Here is a 22,170-nt window from a genome sequence, read left to right as displayed (position 1 = left end):
GCACTTGCTGGGGGAACGCGCCACGGCCGCCGCTGGGGTGGGGGGCCTGCGGGCACCATGCCACTCCCTCCTCTCCCCGCCCTGCTATTCTGGCACACAGCAGGGATCCTAGAATGCAGTATTAGTTCTGCCAAGGTCCTCCAATGCCTGGCCCCTCCCTCAGGTCATAGGAGAAAAACCAAAGCCTGGAACAAAGTCACTCAACAAATATTTATGGAGATTTCGCTGTGGGCAGGCTGCACTTCTGCCGGGACACAGTGGGGTGCAGAGCTCATGCACCTGTCTTCAGGGGAGCATCATTCGGTGGGAGCGAGGGACCTACGGGGTTCTGGCCGTCCTGTGTTCTCTCTACTCCAGGGGTGAGCCAGGCCAGGGGTGAGCCAGGCCTATGGCCTCGCTGCTCCCTGTTGCCCTTCCCTCTCCAGGCTGCCAGGCTACCCTGGGGGCCCAAGTGCGCCTTCCAGTCTGCAAGTGTCCCAACGTAGGACAGGAGGAGTCACTTTTTTTTTTTTAAGTATATTTTATTGATTATGTTGTTACAGTATCCCAATTTCTTTTCCCTTTGCTCCCCTCTCCCTAGTACCCATTTTCCTTCCAGCAATCCCACCCCTCTTAGTTCATGTCCGTGGGTCGTGCATATAAGTTCTTTGGCTTCACCCTTTCCTATATTATTCTTACCTTCTCCCTGTCTATTTTGTACCAACCGATTATGCTTCTTAGTCCCTGCACCATTTCCCCATTTCTCTCCCCGCCCCCCAGCTGATAACCCTCCCAATGATCCCCACACCTATGATTCCGTTCCTATTCTGGTTGTTTGCTTAGCTTGTTTTTATGTTTTTTAGGTTCTGTTGTTGATACTTCTGAGTTTGTTGTCATTTTAATGTTCATAGTTTTGATCTTTTTCTTAAATAAGTCCCTTTAACATTTCATATAATAATGGCTTGGTGATGATGAACTCCTTTAGCTTTACCTTGTCTGGGAAGCACTTTATCTGCCCTTCCATTCTAAGTGATAGCTTTGATGGATAGAGTAATCTTGGTTGTTAAGTCCTTGCTTTTCATCACATTGAGTACTGCTTGCCAGTCCCTTCTTGCCTGCAAAGTGTCTTTTGAGAAATCAGCTGAAGGTCTTATGGGAATTCTTTTGTAGGTAACTCTCACTTTTCTCTTGCTGCTTTTAAGATTCTCTCTTTATCTTTCACCTTTAGCCTTTTAATGATGATGTGTCTCAGTGTGGTCCCCTCTGGGTCCAGCTCGCCTGGGACTCTGTGCTTCCTGGACTTGTATGTCTGTTTCCTTCACCAAATTTGGGAAGTTTTCCTTCATTATTTTCTCACATAAGTTTTCAATTTTTTGCTCTTCCTCTTCTCCTTCTGGCACCCCTATGATTCAGATGTTGGCACGTTTAAAGTTGTCCCAGAGGTTCCTAAGCCTCTCCTCATTTTTTTCAATTCTTGCTTCCTGATTCTGCACTGGCTGACTGTTTTTTCCTTCCTTATGTTCCACATCATTGATTTGAACCCCAGTTTCCTTCCCTTCACTATTGGTTCTGTGTGGATTCTCCTTTGTTTCACTTAGCATAGCCTTCACTTCTTCCTTTATGTGTTTGCCGTACTCAAGCATGTCAGTCAAGCCTGTGAGCATCTTTATCACCAGTGTTTTGTACTCTGCGTCTGTTAGGTTGGCTATCTCCTCGTCGCTTAGTTCTCCCGGAACCTTGATCCGTTCCCCTTTGGGCCATGCTTCTCTGTCTCCTCATTCTGACATGCTCCTGTGTGTGTGTCTGCCTCTGTGTCTTAGGTAGAGCTGTCGCACCTGTTACATTGTAAGGGGCGGAGCCTTAGGGACTCATCAGTACAGGGTGACCCATTTTACCACTTTGTGGCGCTGTGAGTGGGGGAGGGGTCTGAGAGGGAACAATGCTGCTTGCTCAGCACTCGCCCCTTTTCCAGGCACCTCTCCCACTTCCTATATGGGACTGGCACACCTCTAGCTGCTGCCCTGGCCATCGTTCCCAGAGTGGGTGGGTCTGCAGACGTCCTAGGACCGTGGGGGCCCTTAAACAAGCGGACTCTGCTGAGAGACCGGCAGTTTTTGCCTCCGCCCCGACCCCCACTGGTCTGCACAGTCAGAAGCAATGAGGCTTGATTTTCCCCGGTGCTGGGACCGTGAGCTGTGCGGGGTCTGGTCTGGGGCTGGGAGCACTCCCCAGGTGTCCCTCCTGACTTCTATAACGTGTGACTGTGCTTTCTGCCAGCCTCCCACTTCCTTGCTGCCGCTGCCACCACCACACCATGTCCTCCGCCCCGGCTCTGCCCCTCCTTCCTGTCTGGATGAGTATTGCTTTTTATCTTTGTTGGTTCAATTTTCGGTAATTCTGGTGCTTTTAGTCTTGAGGCCGTTATATTTCTTATTGTTGTGGAGGGTGGTGAAGTGTGTTGACCTACCTGTCCATCTTGGCCGGAAGTCCAGTAATTGCATTTTAATTCTCTTCAAACAGAGGGGGTAAGGCCCCCAAGAGCCTGCGTTAGATAAAGCAGCAGCTCCCACCTGGAGTGGCCCCCACTCCTTCCTTGCCTGGTCTCTCTGTCCTGCGGAGACTGCTCGTGCCCCATGCTCCTCTCCTGTCCTGGCTCCCCCTCTGTCCCCCGCGAGAAGCCACACGGGACTGGGGAGGAGGGCTTCCCGAGCGCTGAGGGGCAGCCGCTTTCTCTGTGCTATAGTGCAAGCGCCCGCGGCTGCCCCTGGAGGCCCGCCTCCTGGGCTGAAGAGGCCTCACTTCCTGTGATTCTCACGTTTCACAAATGGCCTGGTGCCGGTGCCTTCAGGTTCACGTCTGAAACCCACATACCTTACAGCGCTGTAGGCAGGGGCCCGGCGTGTCCTCTGTGCCATCACGGCTCCGTCCGTGGACCTAGGTTATACACGGGCTTGGAGCTACAAAGGAGTTAAAACAGCACTTAACTGAGAAGAAGCAGAAAACATGTTGCCCATGTGCCACGCTTCGCCCTGTCCGTGGGTGGGTGGGTGCATCCTTAAACCCGAACCTGGCCACCTGCCCGACTACCTGAGTCACACTAGACACATCTGGCAAGGGGACACACCTAAGATATCTGCTCACATGGTCAGAACAGCCATGTCTGCAGAGCAAGACCACCCATAGGCTCCTGGGCAAATTCCACACTTGGCTTCAGGCGCGCCCAGGCAATCGAAAGGACGCAGGAGCGTGGAGCACCCCACTTTCCAGGTATAACGAGGCAGGCTCCAGACCACAGCTGAGACAGCCGAGCCCCACACGCCGGAGCGCTGCCCCACGCCACCTGCCCTGCTGCCCTCCTGGCCCCGGAGCTCCTTCCCTGCGAGATGCCGACGACTCCTCTGCCCGCCGAGCCGTCTCCCGGGCCCTGGGCCCTGGGTTCCTTGTCCCCCACTGATTGGCGTGTGTGTGTGTGTTTCTCTGAGACGCCAGAGTGTGAGCAGGATATCAGTGCGTGTCTGCGTCCTGCTCTGAGCGGACCCGCATCAGTGAACGCGGAGCGAAGAGCAGTTACTGTGTGACTCTGCTCTGTCCCTCGGGGCCGGGCGCTCACAGGCAGCGGCTGACCTACAGGGAAGACCGTATTATTCACCTGGGCTGGTGCCGCCTTCCTCCCTTCCGCAAAGGACCCAGGTGCGTACCCTCCCGAAGGGGTGACCTCAGGTCTTCCCTTCCCTTCGGCTAGTTTAGGAAGTTACAGCCCCCCTAAGCCACGTACCCCTGTGGGTGCTGGCAAAGCAGCCCGGAACGACGGACCCCTGTCCTCGACACACACACACACACACACACACACACACACACACACACACACACGTACACACACACACACACACACACACACACACACACACACACACACACACACACGCGTCAGTACTCAGCGACGCAGGGAGGAGCTGGGCGTGGGCCTGGGCGGAGGAGGGTTCTCGGCAGTGGAAGCCCCGGAACGGCAGGCTGGCGGAACGCGACACTCCGATCTCACGTTTCCGGCCGGCCCGGCCCGCGGAGCGCCGTGGCGGGGGCGGGACTTCCGGCGCGGCACGGAAGCGGCCTCGAAGCGGGCGAAGTTGGGGTCGCCCGGATGCTGGCGGCGCGGCACGTCGTGTGCGCCCTGTCCGGCGGCGTGGACAGCGCCGTGGCCGCGCTGCTGCTGAGGCGGAGAGGTGAGGCGGCGCCGTCTCGAGAGCCCCGCGCTCCTCGCCCTGGGCATGGCGTTCAGGGCGCGCGCATCCCGGCCCCGACTGACAGCCGTTAGGCGGCCGCCCCGGCCACTCACGCCCCGGGCGGGGAAGTCCCGACCTCGGGGCCGCGCGGGCGCGTGGCTCCGGGACCCCGGGCGCAGCGCCGGGGACGTCCGCACAGGGCCCGGGAAGCTACGGGCAGCCGCCCCGTCGAGGTCCTTGTCCTTCCGACGGGGGCGACGGCGGCGTCCCCACGGGCCGTCTGTTCACTTCCGCGCCGTCTGTGCGGGCCGTTCCGCGGGTGACACTTTCCCGGGAGAGCGCCAGCGTTCCGAGCGGACAGCGGCGGGGGCGGGGCCGAGGCCCCTCCCACCCGATGCCCCGCCCGGGCCCCCTCCCCCGCGAGGCGAGGCCGCTCCCCCCTGGGCGCTGGGCCGCGGGAGCGCGCATCGGGGCAGGGTCCCGACCCCCGGGCCGGGAGTGCGTGTGCTGCAGACCCGCCTGCCGCGCCGGGCTGCTGGGCACCGGGAAGGCGGAGCGACGCCCCGCACGCAGAGCCCGCGCCCGGCACCTGTCAGGGCCGCGGTCCTTCCCCGAGCGGTGTAAGACGTGCGAGGACCGTAGGCACACGGAGCGTTCAGAGTCGCAGGGGAGGGGGCGGGTGTCGCAGAGGCGGTTGTGGTTGGGCCGGGACCTGAAGGAAGAGGGGGGTCTCCCCCAGCGCAGGGTTGATTACAGGCGCCGGGGACAGCGCGCGGGGCAGGGGGCGGTCCGACTGCGGAGGGCGGGGCCTGTGTTACGTTGCGTTCGGGGGCGTGGCGGGGAGGGAAACGTCGATCGCCTCCCGGGGGCACCCTGCCTCGGGTCCCAGCGCCCGGTCCCGGATGCAGGATAGAGGGGCGAACCCACAGCCTTCCGGTTATGGGGTGACCCTCCCCGCACCTGAGCCCCGCTGGCCGCGACAGAGCGTGGATTTTAAAGCTCCCTGTGGAGTTGCTGCTGATTCCACGTGCACTTGACGCTCCTGTGCTGTGCCGGCCCCGCTCGGCGGCGGGAGTGGGCGCGGGGCGCAGGGTTCCGTGACACACGGTCAGGGGCCTGGTGCCCTGCTGGGGTGGGCTGGTCTTGCGATGTGGCCTTTAGTTTTGGCAAAGCTTTGCCATCGAGTCGCTGTTCCTTGGGGTACGTATTAAGCCTTTTATAGTCTAACCCATTACACGGAACCTCGCGAAAGAAAGATTTCTCCTGCAGGAGTGGCCTGAGAGTTCCCCGAGGTGGCGCAGGGCTTACGGGGTCTTGCCAATGTTTGGTGGGTTAGTTTGTCTGAACAGAAAAGGGAAAAAACATATATAGGAAACATATATAGGTACTCCACCCCTTATGCTGAAACGGCCGCAGTTTTACCTGTCGTGACGTCTGGGGACCTAGCACCTCAATCTTAGAGGGGAATTGGGAATAACTTCACAAGAGCTCACTCTTCCGGTAAATGAAGGTGGTGTTTACTTGCTTTGAAGAATGGCGCTCACGTTGTGCGCTGTGCTCAGGCAGCGCGTTTGCCCGCCGCGCGCCGGGCTCTGTGCCGGCCCAGGGCGGGCCGTGAGGACGCACAGCCTGCTCCCGTCTGGGGACCCAGGCGGACAGTTTCAGTGTGGCCCTGCGTTTGGGGGAGGGGGGCCCACAAGGTGCCGCGGAGGGGAGGGCAGGGCAGGGCAGGGCGCGCCCGGGCGGCTCGCACAGGGTGTGAATCGGCTCTGAAGGCAGAGCGGGGCCGCTGGGGGCGCAGAAACCGCCGCCCGCTGCCCCGGGACTCATCCCGCACGCCCTCCCCCGCCAGGCTACCAAGTGACCGGGGTGTTCATGAGGAACTGGGACTCGCTGGAGGAACAGGGGGTGTGCACTGCGGACAGGGACTGCGAAGATGCCTACCGAGTCTGCCAAGTCCTGGACCTGCCCTTCCACCAGGTGTCCTACGTGAAGGAGTACTGGAACGACGTGTTCAGGTGGGGGGGGGGGGGCGGGGGGGCGCAGAGGAAAATATTGGGCTCCTGAAAGAAAGAGAGAGAAACTATATTTTGTGCAGCGCAGTCATGGAACCAAACGTGTCATTAGAAGGAAGTGTAAAGGTGGGGTTTTGCGGGGCCCTTCAGAAGTCGGGGCCCGGGGCGCCCGCTGTTAAATCCGCCTCTGGGCACAGGTGCCAAGGCCTCCGCATGCGCCCTGGGCCCCCCCGGTGGGGAGGCTCTCCACGGCGCCCCGGCCCTCCCTCCCGCGACCGCCGCCTGCCAGGAGTCTCTCGGACGCCTCCTGAGCCTTGGCGTGCCTGCTGCTACATCCCAGGCAGGGGCCCAGGACAGTCCTGGGCCGTGCAGGCCAGCGCCGGGGGGCTGCTGAGGACAAGTGTGAGGGAACCACCCCCCACCCCCGTGCCTTTTCAAACCCAGAGGAAGCACACCCACGCGCGCGGACGTCTGCTGGAGCCCTGGAAGTGTCCGTGCTTGCGGTGCTGCTTTCGGGCACAGAGCGGGTGTGCACTTCGGCCCCTTCCGTAACGGTTGGGGGGGGGCGGCGTTGTCTTCAGGCAACGGAGTGGGGTGTGGCCCGGGGCCCGGGGCGAGGACCAGAGTGCGGACGGGGTGGTGCGTGGCAGACAGCGCTCAGGGGGGCTGCAGGGCAGAGGGGACACTAGGCCAGGCCTCCGAGGGGCGGTGCTTCCAGGTCACCAACCCCCTGGGTTCAGCCCTGGTTCTGCCCCCTGCTGTGTGGCCCTGGCAGTTTCCGTGACTCCTGAGCCCCAGCTTGCTCGCCCTGTAAGTGGGGACAGTGCCTTCTGAGGTTACCGTAGCGCGTAACTGAGATCGTGAGCTCTCAGCGCAGGGTTGGTCCGTTACCATGTGCGGCTCTGGTCACTGTCATTGTTAAGAGAGACGCACGCAGTGGCCGGGAGCAGGGTGCGCCAGGGAGAAGTGGGCCGGCAGCGCAGCCGAGGAAACGCGCAGCTGGGGGTCTGGGATCAGGTGGGCGTGGGGGTGGGAGCAGAGCTGAGGCCAGGCTGGGGCGGGTCCCCGGAGGCCAAACGTGCGGGCAGCGAACGGCGGACTGCAGTCAGCTGCGCCCTGCACCCCAACCAGCACTTCAGGCCGTCCTGGGGGCGGGGGTCCTTCGGGTCTCTCCTTGGGAAACAGCGCAATGGGGCTCGGCCCCTGCAAGTAGCAGGCACGAGAAAGAACGCAGGGGTCCGTGATGGCGTCAGGGTCAAGGTCGGGCAGGTGGGGAAAGCTGCCGGGGTTCCCTGGGGCCGGGTTTGGGGTGACAGCAAGAAGTCGAGGTGGGTTTCCACTTTGCCCTTCATTGCTGCGTTTCGAAGGCCTGTGAGCGAGTGTGAGGTTTTGAAGGCTCACTCCCCTCCGACTGCGGCGGGCAGGTGGAATGGCTGGTCCCGAGGCCTCGGCAGCGTAGGGGCAGGTGTTGGCTGAGAGCCTGGGGCACTGTCGTCACTGTCCCTGCACTGAGCCTCAGGAGGAAGGGAGAGCGCCTGGGCGAGTATGCAGCTCATCTCCACGCTGCCCAGGAGCTCGTGGGGCTGTGACCGCCGCCGTCCGGCCCACCCCGGCCCGCTGCCTGTCCCATGGGCCTGGTTAGAACCGTGCCCGTGGAGGGGGTGGCTGCTCGGAGCACTCACTGCTCTAATGGCGCTCTCGGGCGCGGAAACCTCAGACTGCTGTCGTTCGAGACCCCGCGGCCTTCGCGGCCGGAGCCCAGGCGTCCCTCCCAGCGGCCATCGCTCACGCAGCGCAGGCCAGCTGTGTGACACGCCCTCTGTGCTGCCGTGGGGAGTGGTTCCCAGTGCGGGCTCCGCATAAGCAGCCGTAACTCCAGCCTCTCTGACAACCATTCCGTGCTCGTTGTGTGGACAGGGTCGGGGGACGGGCATCCAGAGAGTGAGCGTGGGCTCTACCTGGGGAAGCCTACAGGTCAATGACAGCTGTCAGTGTGAAAGGGAAACAGAGTGACGACCCCACGTGCTGTTGAAAATGGGCAACGCACATCTCCTGCACTCCTGGGGGTGGGTGGGTGGGGGTGGCGGGCTCAGTGGGAGGAGCAGGTGAAGCGCAGCCTCTACAACCACTGACGTCTTGCTCAGTCCGTCCACTCCCCCGTCAGCCACTCCCCGGGGCACCTAACGCACTGTGAGCACTGGGGGGTGCTGGTCCCCAGGCCTCCGTGTGGTCACGTTAGGGAAGTGGACGGGGCTGTGTGGGGGAGGGGTCCAGAAGCCGGCAGGTGAGCACCCACTCCCCGCCCCCCATGAGCCTGCCAAGTCCCAGCGCTGGTGGTTGGGATGCTGCCTTTCTCCCCGGGTGTGAGTCGTCACACGCTCAGGCGGAACGTGCGCAGCTTTAAACAAGCGTGGGATGGACATGCCGAGGTCCTGTGCACCGAGTTCGCCCGTTGTTTGGAAAGTTACGGTTTTGGTGAGGCGAGGACAGACTGAGCAACTAGGGTATCTCGTGTGCTTTTTGAGAATGTTTCACACTTAGAAGTGAAAAGTGTTTGTTTGTTTCCAGTGACTTCCTAAAGGAATACGAGAAAGGAAGGACGCCCAACCCGGACATTGTCTGCAACAAGCACATCAAATTCAGCTGTTTCTTTAATTATGCGCTGAATAATCTTGGTAAGTAACTGGGGTTATCCTCACCGGTTTTTTGTTTTTTAGTTTTTTTTTTTGTTTTTTGTTTTTTTTAAGGCATAAGATTTTCAGAGCTAGCCAGAATCCCAAACCTTGTAAACAACTTCATCTCTCAGAAGCCAAGGAAGCAGTGAAAATGATACTGTTTTGCATTTCCCCGATAAGAAAGAACTTCCTGGTGTTGTCCAAATGGTGGGATCACTGGGAGGTGCAGCCTCTCCCCGTGGACCCACAGCAAGGGGACAGGCACAGTTGTTTCGGGAGGACCCGCCTCCCAGAGCCCTGGGGAAGGTCCGTTGGGTCACAGCCAGGCCAGAGGCCCCGCTGCCTGCAGGCTCAGCCTCGTGCGGGGCTGCTCCTGCCCCAGAGGGCGCTGGGGTCAGTGGACGCTGCAGGAGCCCGACCCGGGCCACCTGAGCAGCTGGGTGCGTGGCACCTGGGCCAGCGGCCTTCCTTCCTGCTGGTCCTGCCGGGCCTCTCGTTTCCAGAAGCAGGTCTGCTTTTCCCCGAGGACCGGTCTGAGTCTGCGCCTGACTCTGATCCTGGCCCCTCTCCTGTTGCTCTGGTCTGACTCCGCACCGTGGCGGCCCACTCTTTGGGCCCGCTGCGTGGTCGGGGCCCGGCTGCCACATGCCCACCGCGGTTGGGCCCTCCCCATCCTTCACGTCATCCCCTCCCGATGCCGACCCGCCCGCTGAGACTGCTGTCTGGTGCCCGCTGCTCGGCTGGCGGGAAGCCCAGGCTCTCTGTCCTGCCGTCCGGAGCTCCCCACGTTCACATGCTGGCCTTCCATTCCGTGCCCTCATCGAGCTCACCGGCCACGTCTGGCTGGGTACCAGGGACCCAGTAGTGTCACAGGACTGCCGGCAGCTCTGTGCTGTAGCGCTTGTGTGGCTGAGGTGGGGACAGAGAGGACTTGCAGATCTGATGTTCTAGGGACCTGCAGCTGAGAGGATGGTGACGAGAAGCTGGTTTGCGGAGTTGGGTAGCAAAGCAGTGCCCACGAAAACAAGGAGTAGGAGACTGACCAAATCTGAGTGTCGGACTGACTTCAGAAACACGGGAGGGAGCAGCGGTACTGCGTTCAGTACTGACGTCCCTAGTACAAGACTGGGGTATGGCCGGGGGCCGCGAGCTGCGGGGAGCCAGCGGGGAGCCTGGTCTGTGTCTGTCGTCCAAGCCCTCGCGGCCTGAGTGTGCCCCGTGGTCCCAGCGTCTGAGCAGGAGGGCCCCGCTGTGGTCTGCCTGGGCCGGCCAGGTCCTGTGGGCCGCCTTCAGTCCCGGCTCAGCCAGAGGAAGAGTGGCAGGCTCAGGCGGCGGGAGCTGAGTTTGATGTGAGCGGGTCTGCCACTGCGCCATCTGGTGAGCTTTGGGATCAGAGCTCGGGTGTGGCGCAGGGTGACGTTCTGGTGCGACCCCAGGGGGCGGACCAGGCGGTACAGACAGCGGTTCGGGCGGGGAGTGCTTGCCCTGTCGCCGTGGCAGAGGGCCCCTCGGTGACCATCTGCTGGGGACCCTCTGGAAGTAGTGCACACTTCCCAGTGGGAGCCCGCTGCCTGGACGGCGCGGCCCAGACCGCAGCACATGGGTGCTAGGCTCCTGGCCTCTCGGGCTCCTCGCGGGGGTCCCAGCGCCCTCTTCAGGGAAACCGATTCCGTTAGAGTCAGCCAGGAGGTGACAGGGTGCTCCCGAACGTCACTTCCGGGTGGTTGTCCCACCGCAGCGCCGCCTCCTGCGTCTTGTCTTGCACCGGCTCGTTGGGTGAGGGCTGCGTCACACAGCACTGAGTAGCAGGCGTTTTCGCGCAGCGAGGAGGGTGTACGTGGCGTGTAGGTTCTTGCGCTTCTTGCCTGATGCGGAAAGGAGAAATGGGACGTGCTGGATGGCCCTTCACTGCGATAAAAGTAGCACAGGGGAGGCAGAGCAGGTTCGCAGCTGTGAGGAAGTAAAACGGTTTTTCAGAAGATTTTACTTATTCATGTTTAGAGAGGAGAAAGGGAGGGAGAAAGTGAGGGAGAGGAACACCAATCGATGTGTGGGAGGTACATCCATGGGTTGCTTCTCACATGCCCCCAGGCCTGTGCCCTGACTGGGAATCGAACCAGCGACCCTTCGGTTCACAGGCTGGGGCTCAGTCCACTGAGCCACACCAGCCAGGGTGCAAAACAGGGTTTAATCTCGTATTACTTCTTATTATTAACCTACCCTTGCCCACCCCACACGTACTTATTAAAGAAAATTTTAAACCACAGAACAGCAAAAACAGGACTATGAATCAAAGGAATAGACTTCAGGATATTTTTCTTCATCTTTTTCTGTACATTTAAAAAATCAGGATCCCAGTCCTGGCTGCTGTGGCTCAGTGGATTGAGCGCCGGCCTGGGAACCAAAGGGGTGCCTGTTCGATTCCCAGTCGGGGCACATGCCTGGGTTGTGGGCCAGGTCCCCAGTCGGGGACACGTGAAAGGCAACCGCGCAGTGATGTTTTTCTCCCTCTCTCCCTCCCTTCCTCTCTCTCTAAAAATAAATAAAATCTTAAAAAATAATAAGTGATCCCTGTATTATACACCTTTTGCCCTAAGCCATAAGCGTTTTCCCATGCTATTCACGTGTCTTTGTAAATGACGTCATCATTATTGCAATAGCATTTTAACTTAACTTCTTACGGGGGTGGGCAAAGTAGTGTGCAGTTGTGAGTACATGAAACAGTTTATTCTTGTATTATTATTTATTAATTATTACATTTATTTGTATTACAACTGTAAACCTGTTTTAGCCTTCCCCTGTATTCTGCTAGTATTAAACGTTTTGGTTGTTTTCAATTTTTCCTTAGTAACATAAGAAACACTAAAATGAACTTTATGTACTTAAATCTTCACATGCATATCTGACTACTTCCTTAAGCTAGAATGAACGAATGGAAAGATAGGACCTTTTGAAAGGCCTTTAAAGGTGCGATAAAACCTTGTATCCCTGGCTGCTGTGGCTCAGTGGATTGAGCGTCGGCCTGTGAGCCAAGTGTCGCTGGTTTGATTCCCAGTCAGGGCACGTGACTAGGCTGCACATCAGGTCCCCAGTTGGGGGCGCGAGTGAGAGGCAACTACACAGTGATGTTTCTCTCCCTCTCTTTCTCCTTGCCCCCCTCTCTAAAAATAAATATGTACATACATATAAATAAGTAAATTTTTAAAAAACCCACAAAAACTTGTAGTGACGTGGTACCATCATTTCAAATGAGGAGTTAAAGTCTGAGTGGGCCGGGTCCTCCAGGGTGGGACGCGTGTCTCTGCTTCCAGCACCCGTGGCTGGGACTGGCCACGGCCAGTGAACACAGGCCAGAACTCGGCTCCTCGTGTTTCACACCCTCACAGGAGCAGATGCAGTCGCCACAGGTCACTATGCAAGGACGTCCCTGGAGGATGAGGAAGTCTTCCAGCAGAAGCACGTGAAGAGGCCAGAAGGGCTTTTCAGAAATCGATTCGAGGTTAGAAATGGTAAGTAGACGTGCCCAGGTCAGAGCTCATTGTGAAAAGGTGGCGCGCTGCGGGGGCGACAGCGGCCACTGTGTGCGGCCCCGGCCGGCCCTCGGTGGGCGCCCGACTGGCTGGCTTGTTGGGTTCCCGTGTGAAAAGGCCCAGGTGCCGGAGCGTCGCTTCCCTCAGGGCCCGCAGTTGGGCGTCGGGGAGGCCCGGCTGGGGCCAGGCGAGGGCCGGGGCATACTGGACCGTGATTTGTAGTCTGGTTCTAGACGCCGTGTGCCGGTGACTTGCAGGGAGGGTCCCCTAACACCTGAGGACGATGTGACCACCGTCACCGGGGCGCTGCAGGCGCTGCTCCTCACCGCGCAGGTGCCGAGGGCGTGAGAGCAGGCATGTCCCCGGCGCCAGCCTGGCGGCCCGGCCTGGACCCCAGTTTGCAGATTAGCTTATCGGTGTCAGAGGGGCGAGCTTCACTTCATACCTGCCAGACGGCGAGCTCATACACGTCTCATGCATGTGTAGGTGACCGTTCGCATCACGGTGAAGGGGCAGACAGAGTGGGCTTGGAGCCGCGTCTCTGTGGGCGTTTCTGTGCCTGGAGGACCGTGACGGGTAGTACCTGCTCCCGGCCCGCCCCGGGCTTTACGCCCACGCGTGTCACCTCCCCCCTCTTGGCTGTTTCAGGAGGTATGCCCGCTTCCACTACCCAGATGAGGAGGGAGGCTGGGGCGGCGGCGCTCACCTCGGGTGCTGCTGCGGGCAGGCCTGGCTCGGCCCAGTGCCACGCGGCTCCGTCGTCCGAGTGCCCTCTGCTGGCCTGGCCAGCGGAGCCCCGTCCTGTCTGTCCCCAGCGGTGTGCAGGCTGCAGCCACCGTGCGCTCGCGCGCTCGGTCACGGGAGTCCTGAGTCCGGTGGCGGTTACGTGGCCGCTTGTTCTCTGCCCACTCCCTCCCCCTCCGCCTCTCACCTTGGAGGGAGCGCGCCGCCTTCTGCGGGCGCTGGGCCTTCCGCTGCTGTGTCTGCCTGACACCTCTGTGGGCCTGGCCTGGGGAGCTGGCAGGGCCCCAGCTCCTGTCCCGGGGCTGCCTTTCACCCCCCGGGCACCGCCCACCCGGGAGGCCCTCCATGTCCGGCAGAGCCCTGCCACGGGGACGCGCGCGGCAGGATCGCGCAGTAAACGTGGGTTTCAGGGACCGGAGTGGGCGAGGGTGCATTTGCACGCTGAGCGCTTGTGCCCGCACCTCTTCTAGGAGTGCTTTGCCTCCCAGAGCGGCCTGGGCCCCGCGGTAGCCGTGGGCACCGAGGCTTCTCTGCCTGTGTCACACGCGTGTGGCTGAGCTTTCTGTGGTGGCTCTAATGAGGCCAGCGTCTTCGTTGTCTGGGTGCGTTTAGGAACACTCAGCTGCCCTGGGGACCCGGCCTAGGGCCTCCGGGTCAGGGCCCTGGCGGGGGCGCACAGTAGGGCGCCTGGCCCGCCGGTTAGTCGGCCCCAAGCCCACGCTCCGGGCCCCGGCCTGGGGTCCGCCCAGACCTCCTCTCCTGTACAGCTGCGGGTGGCACCGTGTGGCCAGGGGGCAGCGGTCTGGGCACGGAGCGCCTAGCACAGGCGGCCGCACCAAATGCCGCTCCCTTTCCGCGGTTGGGAGGTTCAGCCCTCCCTGTTAGCGCAGTGAAACGAGCTTGTCTTACAGCAGCAGGGCCACGGGGAAGTGAGGCACGCTCGGCACTCGGGGGCGCTTACGCACGCACGGCCCGGCCGAGTCCAGTCTAGAAACAAAGCGTTTGGCAGGCGATTCTGCCTCGTGACCGGTCGACGGGCCTTTGCTTTCGTTTCCCGCCTGGTTTTGCTGGTCTGCCCCTGAGACGCGGGGGACAAGCTGCTTAGGTGGCTGGGCCTCGTCTTCTCCCGGCCGTTTTCCTCCGGCGCCACCGGGCCGGTCCCTGCGGTCGTCTGAGCGTCAGGTTTCCTCGTCTGTCAGATGGGTTGATTCTCCCCACAGAGCTCACGGCAGGTCAGCGTGGGGTCGCGGGTGGAGAGCGCGGCGCGCGCATGTGCGTGCTCTGAGTGCCGTGGGCCAGGGCTTCCCTTAGCGTGGGTACAGGGTGTAGTGAGAGGAGACGCCGCGCTGGTGCTCTGGTCCGTGGCTTCCATTGGCCGTCAGGCTTCCGAGCGGGGCCCTGACGGTGGCAGCCATGGCAGTTCTGTCCCAGGCTGGGCAGGGCCAGCCTGGCCGGAGGGGGAGCCGGGGCCTCGTCTCTGAGCCAGGCTCACGTGAGCAGCGACGCTCTGCGCCGTTGCCTTAGAGCCGGCAGTGGTCCTGCACCATAACCCACAGCAGGGACACTGCAGAGGAGCATCGGATGCCGTGGCAGCAGCGAGCGCTGAGCGGGCTCGGCCTCTCCCGGGAGCCGGGGCAGCGGCGGCCCGGATCCGTGAGTCTCCTCGCCGTCCTCCCACGGTGGCCGTGCTCGTTTTAAACTTCTGTTTTAATGGGATGTTTCATCTTCAAAACCTTACCATTTAAACTGTGGACTGGAATAAGTTTCCTTACCATGTAGAACCTTCTCCCTGTTCTGTGTTTCAGTAGCAGGTAAATCGGGAGGGAGAGGTCCTTGCACCGGCCGCGGCCCTTCTTCCCCGCCCGCTGCTGAGCGCCGAGCTCGGTCTGCTGGGCAGGGCGGCCCATTGGCAGCGCGAGGACACTGGAGGGCACAGTGTGACCACTTTTACCCCAGCAGCGTCTTCTGTTCTTTACTCCTGGCAGCGGTAAAGCTCCTCCAAGCAGCGGACAGCTTTAAAGACCAGACCTTCTTTCTCAGCCAGGTTTCCCAGGAGGCCCTGAGGAGAACCCTCTTCCCTCTGGGGGGGCTAACGAAAGATTTTGTAAAGAAAATAGCTGCTGAGAATAGACTTCATCATGTGCTTCAGAAAAAGGAGGTAGGACTGGGGCTTGTGCCCTGCTCACAGCGCCGGGGCCTGGGGGTGAGGGTGGGGGAGTGGCGGGGACGCGCTGTGGGGCGGGTCCCCTGCGCAGTCAGAAAGCAGCTTGGGGACTTGGGGCCGAGGTGGAGGCCTAGACTGACATGCTCGGTCCCCCTCACAACTGAGCAGGAATACAACTACCGCAAACCCAAAGATAACCAGAAGTTCCAGAAAACAAAGCTACATGGAAGCCCAACGTATGAAGGTATAAACCAGCCGTGCTTGTCCGGACGGGTAGGACGGGTGAGAAACCACAGTCCTGTCCATGGTAGCAGTGGGCATAGGGGTGGGACTGTGACAAACGCCAGGGGAGCAGTCCCGGCTGCAGTCAAGACCCGGCAGCTCGCGACCCCAATGCTGGGGAAGGCAGCCCCCCCACTGCCTTGGACGGTGAGGCCCAGAGGGCGGGGGGACGGAGGAAGAGGATCCCGGTCTCTCAGCGGAGAGTAACAGCAGGAATCCATCTTGGACCCCCGCCCCCACACAAAGCACCACAGTGTGGCGAAAAAGGTCGCTGATCATCCCGGTCGCCGGGCAGTGACGAGTACATGGGGCTCTGCCCCCCACAGCCCGCCCAGGAAGCAGAGCTAAACACAGAACTGTCAGGATGAAGCAGACCACGAGTGAAATCCCGGGGACGCAGCTCACCAGGCAGTGGATGAGGGACCTGACAGACAAACAAATAGGAAGCCTTTCCGAAGCTCAGTTCAGAGCTATAGTCATAAGGAGGCTTCCAGAATTAACAAAAGATTTGGAACAAGACGGGGAAGGAATGAAAGCCACTCACACTGAAATGAACGAAAACACATACGAGACAAGTGGTGAGGAAATGAAAACCAGGGATCAAATCAACAAATCGGAACACAGGGAAGGAACAAACAGTCAACCAGTGCAGAGAGAGGAAACGAGAAGTGGGGAAAATGAGGAGAGGCTCAGAAACTTGTCGGACAGCTATAAGCGGGCCAACATCCGAATCCCAGGGCTGCCAGAAGGTGAAGAAGAAGAACTAGAAATTGAAAAATTATGTGAAAAAATAATGAAGCAGAACTTCTCGAACTTGGGGAAGGAAATAGACTTACAGGTCCAGGAAGCACAGAGAGTCCCAAAAAACTGGACCCAGGGAGAACCACTCCAAGACACATTATAATCAAAATGTCAAAAATTAAGGATAAAGAGAGAATCTTAAAAGCAGCAAGACAGTAGAAGAGAATTACGTACAAAGGGGTCGCAATAAGACAGACTCTCAGCTGATTTCTCAAAGGACACTCTGTAGGCAAGAAGGGACTGGCAAGAAATACTCAAAGTGATGAAAAGCAAAAACCTACAACCACGATTACTCTATCCAGCGAAGCTGTCATTCAGAATAGAAGGGCAGAGAAAGTGCTTCCAGGACAAAGTAAAACGAAAGGGGTTCATCAGATCCAAACCACTGTTCTATGAGATGTTAAAGGGACTGGTTTAGGAGAAAGAGGCTCAAAACGATGAACATTAAAATGAAAACTGTATCACAACCACCAACAACAGAGGCTAGGGAACTGAAACAAAGGCAAACTAAGTAGGCACCGAGAGTGGGGAAAGAACTATGGGTGTGGGGAGCATATTGGGGGGAGGTCAGCGGGGAGGGGGAAGGGGGAAAGGGAGGGAGACGGTACAGGAATTGAGAAGCATAGTAGGAGGGAGTGGAGTAGACATGAAGATGTTGAGAAGAACTATATGCACAACCAATGGGCATGGACTAAGGGGGGGGACAACTGGAGGGGTGGTCACTGGGTAGAGGGGAACAGAGGGAAAAGTAATTGGGACACCTGTAACAGCATCATCAATAAAGCATATTAAAGAAGAAGAAAAAGAAAAAGCAGCTCAGCCGGGCTTCTCCCTCCTGCCCTGCTCGGCCCCTCAGGGTGGGCAGCTTCCCCAGTGGCCTTGGTAGCTCCTTGGGGTGCTCTTGGCCCAGCTGCCAAGAGGGAGCCAGGCAGTCAGGACTGGTCCCCGAGACCCCTGTTGAGGGGTTTGTTGCACCTTCACAACCCTTCTGTTTCCATTGCCGGGCTCGGGTGCAGGGAGGGACCCAGACGATACGCCTCCCGGAGCTCAGGGTGCAGGGAGGGCCTGCAGTTCAGGAGAGACGCCCCTGTGAGCCTAGGAAAGGTCTCTGAGAGGAAGCAGCAGTGGGCTCTGGTGTAGGTGGAGGCATGGAAACCCTGAGAAAGGCCTCTGAGGAAATGACGTGTAGCCCAAGGCCTAGAGGGTGAGTGGGACTTAGTGTCCTGTATGTAGTTGGGGACACGTCCAGAAAGCGGGAAGAGCATGTGCAAAGGCCCTGTGGCAGAAGGAGCTGGTGCGTAGATAGTAAAGCCAGTGCAGCGGGGGCCTGGTGTCCGAGGGCGGGAAGTCACAGGCCCACATGGTCGGCCCCCGTTGTGGTCAGTCAGCTCTGGCCATCTCTGGGGTTGACGTGACTTTAACTCGAGCCACCATGTCTTCCTGGGACCACACTGGCTGTGCCTTTGTCAGCAGGCCCTTGTCCTCTCCACCTGCTGCCCCCACCCCGCCCCCTTGGTGTGTTCGCCTCTTTCCCTGTTCTGAGTGTGAGGGTGAGTGATGAAGCCCCGTGCAGGGGCGGCACAGGAGAGCTTGTCCCGCCGGGGCGTGTCACCGCCGTCAAAGGCTCCTTCCTCAGGCTCTCCCGAGGGACTTCAGCGCTGGCCCGCTGTGCCACTTCCCGGCACTGCTTGGCCCGGGAGGAGGCCTGAGTGGGGCGGGCCGCCAGAGGGGACCCTGCCCGTGCTTCTGCTCACAGCCATCCTCCCTCATTCCAGAGCATGGGCGTCTGCTTCGTTGGCAAGAGGAATTTTGAAAATTTCATCCTTCAGGTGAGTGTCTGTGACGTGAGGGACGGAGCCCGTTCCTGCGCTGGCGGTGGGTCCGGCAGTAACGAAGCATTTGTTTTCCAGTATCTACCACCCCGGCCCGGCAGATTCATTTCTATAGAAGACAGTAGAGTTCTGGGGACGCATAAAGGTGAGACGCAGCCAATGGCCACTTTTCTTTGCAAACTCCTGGGGGCGTGGGGCAGCTCCGGAAGTTCAGCCTGGGCCTGCCGTCCCGTCCACACTCGCCCGAGTCAGCGCCGCCCGCGGGGACGTGAGGTGGGCGGCAGGGGAGCGGCAGCAGCTTGGACGTGGGGTTTTTGCGTTTCGAGATGTGGTCCCCTCTCAAGCACTGCAGCTAATACAGGACACCGCCCGATTCAAAAAGACTTTGCTCTCTGAGTGACGGGTCAGGTGTGTGCAAATAGAGTCACATGGTCGCTGTGCAGAGAAAACAGGCTACAGGGAAGGAGTGAGGAGCGTCATGGCATCAGGTGTCCCGCGGGTGGCAGGTGCTGCTCCCTCAATGGCAGGCAGGGGTTGGGGGCACCATGAGCCTGCAGGAACTGTGGGGAGGGCCGGGAAGGAGCCGGGCCAGGTGCAGGTCTCACAGCCCAGCGGGAGGACAGAGGTTGGGTCTGCAAGTGGCAGTGCTGTGTCCCTGGGGCCTAATGACAAGTGAGCCCTGACCCAACATGCATCTGACTGGCGGAAGGACCTGGGCTGCCACTCAGACGCGGACAGTCTCACAGACGAATTCTTCTTTGGATTGCCCACCTCGGTTTGGGAAGATGGCTTCCCCTGGGGGGCGGGACCCAGAGGTCTCAGCTCCCAGAGAGCCGAGCTTTTCTTAGCGCGGAGGAGGTGGCTGCCGGGCTGGGCACAGAACTGCGGGCGCTCCCTGCCCGTCGTGTCTCCGGCGGTCCTAAGGCGGCGCCCAGGATTCCTACAGTGGCCTGTGCCTGCGCCTGTCCTTCCTGGTGGGGACAGGCAGTGGCCTCGTCACCTGCTCTTGTGACGTTTGTGGTGGGGGGGTGCCCAGAGGTGGTCAGGAGGGACTGGGCAGCCCTGCCGTCCGGGCCGCTGTGGTTGGTGCGTGGGTGGGGGGCACTCAGCCGTCCTCTGAAGGACTCGTCCCTGCCCCTCAAGGCCCCACAGCTGCTCCCAGTGGGGTGCGAGGGACCCGGGCCCTGGGGAGGGTGGACAAGCCCGGGCCTGATGCCGGTGGCCCTCAGAGCCCCTGCCTGGCCTCCAAGCGCAGGAGGCGGGGCTGGAGGCGGGTGTCACCCCTCACCGCCGGCTGTCCCCGCAGGCTCGTTCCTGTACACTCTGGGCCAGAGGGCCAACATAGGCGGCCTGCGCGAGCCCTGGTACGTGGTGGAGAAGGACGGCACCAAGGGGGACGTGCTCGTGGTGAGTGGCGCGGCCTCCCGGGCCGGTGCCGAGGCTGGGCACGCGCTCTGGCCTGGCCGGCACCTCCTGGGACTGGGCCAGGGGCCCCAGGGTCGTGCGGAAGGTCCTCGGTAGGCCCTCACTGGACGCTGGTCCCGCCGCTAATGCACGTTAGTCCCTGAGCTCACGGACGAGGACACGACTCTGAGATGAGTCTGTGCGGAGGCCCCGCGGAGAGGATCTGGCCTCAGCCTAGGACGGGCTCCCACGCAGACTCCGGCCGTCCCCATTGAGTGACTGCAGTGGAGAGCCGGGACTGAGCTGGGCCGGAGCCACTGTGCCCCTGGGCTCCTTGTCCGGGCCCTGGAGCCCCAGCTTCACAAAGCTCCCACACCCCCCTGGGACATTTGGCAATGCCTGGGGACATCTTTGATTGTCAAAACACAGTGGCGAGGGGGGTGGGAGTAGGTGCTACTGGTTTCTAGTGGGAGGAAGCCGGGAGCCCCTGCCCTGTAACAGACACTCCAACGCCGGATGCCTTCTCAGGCTCCAGAACTGGGGAAGGCAAGCGGGGGTCACCGTGGGCTCTGTCACACAGCTGCCCTCGCCTGCCTGTTCTGGGTCACCTCCCTCCAAGGAGAGCTGTGGGCGCAAAAGCTGCGCAGTGTGTCCAGTCAAGTGTGAATTAAAGTGACTTCGTGTGATGTTCAGGCGTGCCCTTTGGGGAAAAAACGAGGGTCACCGACTGACACTGGTCCCTGTGTGCATCTCCCTGCCACTGAGAGCCCTTGGTCCTGCCACCGAGCGGGCACCGGAGGGCCAGGGCCAGGGCCCTTAGAAGCAGACCACCTCAGCCAGCCCCATGGGCGCCGACTCCCCTGCCGCTGGGCGGGGGGCCCCCGCAGTTCCTCTTTGAGACAAGCCCAGGGCGAGGAAGGCATTGGCCTGGGGTGGGGGTGGGGGGGTGGGGGGGTCAGGCCTCGGGACTTGAACTTGGAGGGGGCTGCTGAGTGCGCAAGTCATGGAGTTGGAGCGCAGGCACCTCTTCTTGCTAAGTGTGACCATGACCTGTGCCTTAGTTTCCTCTTCTGAAAAACGGGGATCAAAGGGCTCCTGAGAGAATCGCGTGACTCCACGGCGGACACCCCAGTTAGGATTGTTGTTCATGAGGGACAGGGAGGCGGTTTGGGGTGCGGGGCCGCACTGCTCCGGGCTGCGGGGCGTCACAGCCTCTGCGTTCCGTTCCGCTCCGCAGGCCCCGCGGATGGACCACCCGGCCCTGTACAGGGACCTGCTGAGGACCGGCCGCGTGCACTGGATCGCGGAGGAGCCGCCCGCGGCCCTGGCCCGGGACAAGATGATGGAGTGCCGCTTCCGGTTCCGCCACCAGATGGCGCCAGGTGACTGGGCGGGAGGGTCCGCGGGGGGCCAGGGGCGGGCGGCCTCGGGGGTGGGCCCCGGGGCGCGGATTCCCCGTGGTTCGGGCTGTATCACACAGTCAGACCCCCTCTCCCTCTGTCCACGTGGGAGACGGGCCCGGGGACCCAGCTGCGCTCCTCCCAGGGTGCGGGGGGCGTGCCGGGAGGTCAGCGCTGGGCGGCAGGGCTGGGCAGTGTGTGCGACCCCGGGCTGAGCACGCAGGCCAGGCCACTGCCCCTCCAAGGACCCCTCTCTCCGCCCAGTGCCCTGTGTGCTGACCCTCAATCAAGACGGCACCGTGTGGGTGACGGCTGTGAAGGCGGTGCGGGCCCTCGCCCTGGGACAGGTGAGGGGGGTGCCCAGTCTGCGCCAGCGTGGGGGCGGGGCCTAACGTGCCCAGCTGCCCCTCCCCGGGGCTGGTGGTGGGCTCGCGGCTGCGGGCTTCCGCAGCAGAGCGACAGCATCCTTCCCGCCAGCGCGCCTGGCCCCGGCCAGGGGCAGAGAGGGGTGGGTGCTCAGGCCCAGGCTCCAGAGAGGATGGCCCGAGGGAGGGACAGGTCAGGGAGAGGCAGGGCGTTGTCCCTCCCCTTGCTCCTGGTGACGCAGGCCCCTCTCCTTCCCAGTTCGCCGTGTTCTACAGAGGGGACGAGTGCCTGGGCAGCGGGAAGATCCTGCGCCTGGGGCCCTCTGCCTACACACTCCAGAGGGGCAAGAGCCAGTCCCAAGGTTCCACGGAGGGCCCCGGCGATGGCGCCAGCTCGGGCCCCACGGTCTGAGTGCCCAGAGCGGGGAACAGAGCCTGGGGCAGGGCAGCCAGGGGCTCGGCCCTGCAGGAACCAGAGGGGCCTGGTCGGATCTGCTGCCCCAGGAAGGGCCAGGAGGACTTGCTGAGGAGTCTGTCCCGGGTTCCCGTTTTATAGAGCGCCTCTTCATGCCCCAGGGAAAGGTTCCCGCCCGGGAGCACGTGGAGGGGACTGGAGGCTGGAGGGGCTGCAGGGACCGTGTTGAATAAAATTTCTGTCTGGCACGTGTCATCTGACAACAGCCTCCACTGGCGTCGTGCAGGAGGGAGGGGGCCGGGACGCCAGGACGGCACACACTTGCGACTTGCCTCGGGGCTGCG

At 61.0% G+C, this 22,170-nt stretch overlaps 1 protein-coding gene across 1 annotated transcript; it reads left to right on the top strand.

Moving 5' to 3' along the window:
• The first annotated feature begins 4,084 nt into the window (after positions 1–4,084).
• TRMU (tRNA mitochondrial 2-thiouridylase) lies at positions 4,085–21,831 on the top strand. Its single transcript, XM_090272256.1, has 10 exons — positions 4,085–4,199; positions 6,052–6,217; positions 8,783–8,889; positions 12,276–12,398; positions 15,149–15,321; positions 18,186–18,387; positions 19,549–19,649; positions 20,884–21,028; positions 21,311–21,393; positions 21,671–21,831. Exons 1-10 carry the CDS (start codon positions 4,118–4,120, stop codon positions 21,821–21,823), a joined length of 1,335 nt encoding a protein of 444 aa, XP_090128382.1. The 5' UTR covers positions 4,085–4,117; the 3' UTR covers positions 21,824–21,831.
• The last annotated feature ends 339 nt before the right edge of the window (positions 21,832–22,170 follow it).

The sequence above is a fragment of the Furipterus horrens genome, unplaced genomic scaffold (genome assembly GCF_987537825.1).
Source record: "Furipterus horrens unplaced genomic scaffold, mFurHor1.1.pri manual_scaffold_4, whole genome shotgun sequence".
Taxonomy (NCBI): domain Eukaryota; kingdom Metazoa; phylum Chordata; class Mammalia; order Chiroptera; family Furipteridae; genus Furipterus; species Furipterus horrens.
This window is presented reverse-complemented; position numbering and strand designations above follow the sequence as displayed.

Bases quoted from the DNA above. Each gene is read 5' to 3' on its own strand.
- TRMU (XM_090272256.1), top strand. From the start codon at position 4,118: ATGCTGGCGGCGCGGCACGTCGTGTGCGCCCTGTCCGGCGGCGTGGAC. The intron at 12,399-15,148 runs GTAAGTAGACGT...TACTCCTGGCAG, and splicing joins TCGATTCGAGGTTAGAAATG to CGGTAAAGCTCCTCCAAGCA. The intron at 21,394-21,670 runs GTGAGGGGGGTG...TCTCCTTCCCAG, and splicing joins GGGCCCTCGCCCTGGGACAG to TTCGCCGTGTTCTACAGAGG.